The sequence below is a fragment of the Callospermophilus lateralis genome, chromosome 12 (genome assembly GCF_048772815.1).
Source record: "Callospermophilus lateralis isolate mCalLat2 chromosome 12, mCalLat2.hap1, whole genome shotgun sequence".
In the NCBI taxonomy this organism is placed as follows: domain Eukaryota; kingdom Metazoa; phylum Chordata; class Mammalia; order Rodentia; family Sciuridae; genus Callospermophilus; species Callospermophilus lateralis.
Genome location: NC_135316.1, coordinates 43946895 through 43950389, shown reverse-complemented (window position 1 = coordinate 43950389; position 3495 = coordinate 43946895). Strand labels below are relative to the sequence as shown.

At 56.7% G+C, this 3495-nt stretch overlaps 1 protein-coding gene across 1 annotated transcript; it reads right to left on the bottom strand.

Annotated features, from left to right (window-relative positions):
- Nucleotides 1-370: 370 nt before the first annotated feature.
- Kctd12 (potassium channel tetramerization domain containing 12) lies at nt 371-2460 on the bottom strand. The gene has a single exon (XM_076872335.1). The coding sequence runs from the start codon at nt 2270-2272 to the stop codon at nt 1289-1291; it is 984 nt and encodes a 327-aa protein (XP_076728450.1). The 5' UTR covers nt 2273-2460; the 3' UTR covers nt 371-1288.
- Nucleotides 2461-3495: the final 1035 nt, after the last annotated feature.

Here is a 3495-nt window from a genome sequence, read left to right as displayed (position 1 = left end):
TTAAGTCAAAGTAACCAAAATCAAACCTATTTTGCTCAATAGATTTTAAAGACAAGATTTATAATCAACAAGAAAATAAAAGTTCAAAAACTAAAACCCTACTGGGTAACTCTTTGGTTAAGTTCTATACTTATTAGCAACTTTAAGTTTAGGACTCAAAACAGTTCAATAAACTGCTAGTTAAGAGTAGATCTGTTAGAAATCTTGATAAATTGCTTTGCAAGTTTGCATTTATTGTTTGATATTTTTAAGTGTGTATGTTCTCAAACAGATGGTACAAACTTCCAACTTCCAAATAATAAATGAGTTATGTCTGCTCCTCCCTTCCCACCCTTCCTTTCCTACCTCCCTCCCTTCCCCACCCCCTAAATCTTAGATCTAATGATTGTACAGTCCTACTGCCCATGACGTGCACTCCTGCCCAGCTCCATTTGTCACTGCCAGATGATTCCCGCTGCACTTGGAGACCTGGGCAGCTTTGCCTCTTCTGAGGCAGCGCCCTTTCCCCCTCTTGCCTAGAACTGCCGAATCAGCCAATGGAACAAGGGCTCTGGCAACATGCAGAGGAGAAAGGGCGCCCCCCGTAGGCAGGAGGATCACTTTCTACAAGTTCAAGCTACAGGCTTAAGATCTTCTACTATGTGTTAAAAGATTTGGTCCATCACCGTGCCAGCACTAGTCTTCTACTTCTACCTGTAACTTTTCAAAACTTATTCAAATTTACAGTCACCGAATTGCCTCCATGGGGTCTTAATTCAGTTATCAGTCTTCCACTCAGACTTCTAAAACTCTACCTTTAAGAGGGCCAAAGACTATAGTGACCTTTTAAAACAGTATCCCAACAGTTCTGATATCTTAAACCCGAAGTGAGTCAAAAGAGTTTGAGAAGATTCCAATGAATCTTCTACACACTGAACACCGTCCAATCAGGTTTTGAACAATTCAATCATTCCCAGGTACTCGGTGACTTTGTGGCCCCACCGCGGTGCCACTAGATCCAGATTGAAGTACAATCTGGGGGAAGGGTAGTTTGAGACCCGGAGTAGAGGAAACATGGGGTGGGGGCTACATCTGAGCGCTCTTGGTTAGAGAGGTTCAAAGAAGACGAAGAAGCCCAGAGGATTTGTGGCTGCTGATTCTTAAGTGGGGGTCTAACAGGTCTGGCCGAGCTACTGGAGGGGGCGGAAGGAACCAGGGGACAGAAGACGTGTGTCAGGAGGATCTATAATCATCTCCCCCGCGTGGAGAAGGGAAAGTGGGTGCTGGAGTCGCGAGGGGTCTGGGGAGCTCACTCCCTGCAGAAGACGTACTCGGTGTAGCTGGTCCAGATCTTGTCCTCGCTCTGGTCGGTGCTGCTGGCAAAGGCGCAGGTGCCTGTGGAGCTGCACGCCACCATGTGGAAGCCCGACTCGGACAGCTTATCGAAGGCCTGCTCCAGGAAGTTGAACTTGAGGTAATAGCGTGAAGTGTAGCGCTCCGGAGGCCGGTCGGGGTCCCGGCTCTCGTTCAGGGTGTCCCCGAACACCTCCTTGGCCAACGACGTCTTGCCGCACACAGTGATGCGCGCCACCCGCCGGAACTTGGCGTCTGCTTGTGCGTCCCGCCCGATGGTGTAGGAGCCACGGTAGCCGATAGTGATGTAGCCCGAACGCCGGCTGCCGTCCAACGACTGGGACGGAGTGAGCAGCGGGCCCACCGCACCCCCGGACGGGCTGCGGCTAGCCAGCTCCAGCGTGGGCGACGGTGCCCCGGCCGAGGCGCCCTCCTGCTGTTCGGGCTCCACGCAGCCCAGCGGCAGCAACTCGTCGCCCAGCGAGCCCTCCTTGTGCACCCCGCGCCGGGAGTGCGGCGGCGGCGGCCCGGGGCCGGGCTGCTGGGGCGCCCCGAGGCGGCGCACGAGCTCTGGCAGCTCGAAGTACTCGGCCTCGCGCTGAAGCCGGCTGCGCTCGGGGAAGTAGTCGGGCAGCACAAGCTGCAAGTCCCGAAGGTAATCCAGGATGTAGCGGAAGAGGAAGCCGTCCCGGTCCAGAAAGAAGCGGCCTTTGCTGTCCCGGGCCAGCTCCTGCGGCTGCTGCTGCGTGAACATACGCCAGAGCAGCGAGTCTGGCACCGACACCACAGTACAGCGCCGGGTCACATACACCTGGCCCCCCACGTTCAGTTCCACGATATCGGGGAAGAGCGGCGGCTCCGCAGAGGACGACGAGGAACCGCTGCCGCCCCCGCCGCCGCCCCCGTTGGGTAATCCTCGTGTGCTGTCCGCCAGAGCCATGGCAAAGAGGTGGCCGGACTGGACCGAGAGTGGGGCCGCGCTCAGGAGCCGCAGCCGCCTTTCTCAGAGCCCCGGAACCGGGACGCTTGCTCAGCCCAGCGCCCTGGCCGCTGCCACTGGGAAGAGCAGCGCGGTGCGAGCGCGCCGCTGTGCGCCCCCGTGAGCTCCGGTGCGCAGTACCCGCCTCGCCCGCGCGCTCCAGGCGAGTGCCAGGTCGCGGCCGGCGCGCCGCTTAAGTAGAGCCGCCGGCTGGGGCGCCGCGGCGCGCAGGAGGCGTGGGCGGTTGCGGAGCGGCGGAGCCTCGCTTGGGCGGGGGAGGGGAGAATAGGGAATCGATCTGCATCTTAAACGCTGACGCCGCGCGGGGCTGCTGGCTCCACCCCGGCTCGCGCTCCGGGGGCGACCCAACTCCCGTCCGGCCGACCGCGCTCCGGCCCCTTCCCTCTCCCGCCCAACTTTCTCCCTCTTTCGAATGGATGGGGCTGAGCTGGGACTGGCCGCTGTTCTTTGGAGGGGCAGTCGCTGGGCCCCCTCCCCTGTTAACCTCACCCACACCCGGGGACTCTGGAAGAAGGAAGTAAACTTTGGGGCGTCTTCCACTCCGAAGAATGGAAACGTGTGACCGCCGCCAGTCCCGCGGTCTCCGGAACTGGCCGCTGCAAACGGTAGCTGTGCTGCCACGGTCGCTGGAAGTTCCCGAGAAAAACAAAAAAACCTGGAGAGACAGAGAGGCCGCCCCAACCTGGAACAACCAGAGTTTGTTCACGTTAATGCCCTATAGCTTCGAAAAATCCCTAGAAACAAAGAGCTAATAACCTCAGTATCCTGTCGTAGGACGCTCTCAGATAGTTTTTCTCAGTACATAGTCACTCATTTGTCGGAAGACCTCAGGATTGGAGGCGATGAGCTGAAATTGTAATGGAGGGAACTTGGATGGGTGAAAGGTGTCACACACGCGTCCCCAGAAGGAGAACTGAAACAGCCTCCGCCTTGTAGCACCTTCGTGGTCAGACTGAAGGGACAGAGAATAGTAAGGCCACGGGTTCTCTTCAGTCATCGGTAAATTGTGCCAGAACACTCAGAGGGAACGTAATTTTTAAAACCACCTTTCAGTGCCTGTGTATTTATCTTCTCAGAGGCCCAGATGCCCTTGCTCTTCTGCTTGCTTCCATCTTTCTGTTAAGTCCTTTACAGGTTCCTTCCCTTCTCAGGGGGGATATTTG